General features: G+C 58.5%; 1 protein-coding gene across 1 annotated transcript in view; it reads left to right on the top strand.

Annotated features, from left to right (window-relative positions):
• The window catches only part of KCNT1 (potassium channel, subfamily T, member 1), a 49,194-nt gene that overhangs the window by 41,982 nt on the left and 6,410 nt on the right, over positions 1–802 (top strand). Inside the window, exon 27 of the mRNA XM_009892342.1 lies at positions 634–799. Coding sequence (XP_009890644.1) covers positions 634–799 — 166 coding nt within the window. The remainder of the gene's footprint in view (positions 1–633; positions 800–802) is intronic.

Raw genomic sequence — 802 nt, 5'->3', positions numbered from 1 at the left:
ATGTAGTCGTTGGCCCACGGAGGGCCACCGTGCGCCTCATGCCGGCTGTCACCCCCGGCGCCGCCTGTCCCTGTGGAAGGGCGATGCCGGCTGAGCCTCAGCAGCCCGGGAAGACAAAAGTCCTCGGTGCCCTGAAGTGTGATTAGGTGGGATAAGGAGCGGGGGAGTGAGCCAGGCTCCCTTTTAAATACCTTCACTTGTCAGCTTTGTAGGAAGCAGCTACAGGGAGCCGAAAGTTGACGCTAAATTAAATGCAATCCACCTCTTTCTTAGAGATGCTTTAAACCGCTTTGTTAATAAATTCCTGCTCACCAGTGGGGATTACTGTATGGGAGATGCGGCAGCACATCAGCTGTAAGATGAAAGAGAGGGAGACAGGGGCACGGCTGTCCCTTGGGCCGCCCAGGGATAATCGTGTGAGAAATGTCAGGCGCCCGATGGACTCTACTCGACAGTTCTGAGCCCAAATCTGCCGCCCGGGTCGTTTTAGCAGTACAGAGGTGATGTGCTGGGAGAGCGTGTGTGGGTCAGAGGAAGGATCCCAGCCCATGGGAGACATCCCACCCCATCAGAGACAGCACAGGCCCTTTTTGGCTCCCCCTGCCCCCCTCCCGTGACCTGCTGGGCTTCCAGTCACAGATCTCAATTAATGTCGAGGACTGCGAGGACACAAAGGACGTCAAGGAGCACTGGGGCATCAAGACCGGCCACCACAGGAACTCGTGCTCCAGCGACCAGTCCGAGCACCCTCTGCTGCGGCGCAAGAGCATGCAGTGGGCACGGCGGCTGAGCAGGGAGGGCG

The sequence above is a fragment of the Charadrius vociferus genome, unplaced genomic scaffold (assembly GCF_000708025.1).
Source record: "Charadrius vociferus isolate BGI_N301 unplaced genomic scaffold, ASM70802v2 scaffold549, whole genome shotgun sequence".
Taxonomy (NCBI): domain Eukaryota; kingdom Metazoa; phylum Chordata; class Aves; order Charadriiformes; family Charadriidae; genus Charadrius; species Charadrius vociferus.
This window is presented reverse-complemented; position numbering and strand designations above follow the sequence as displayed.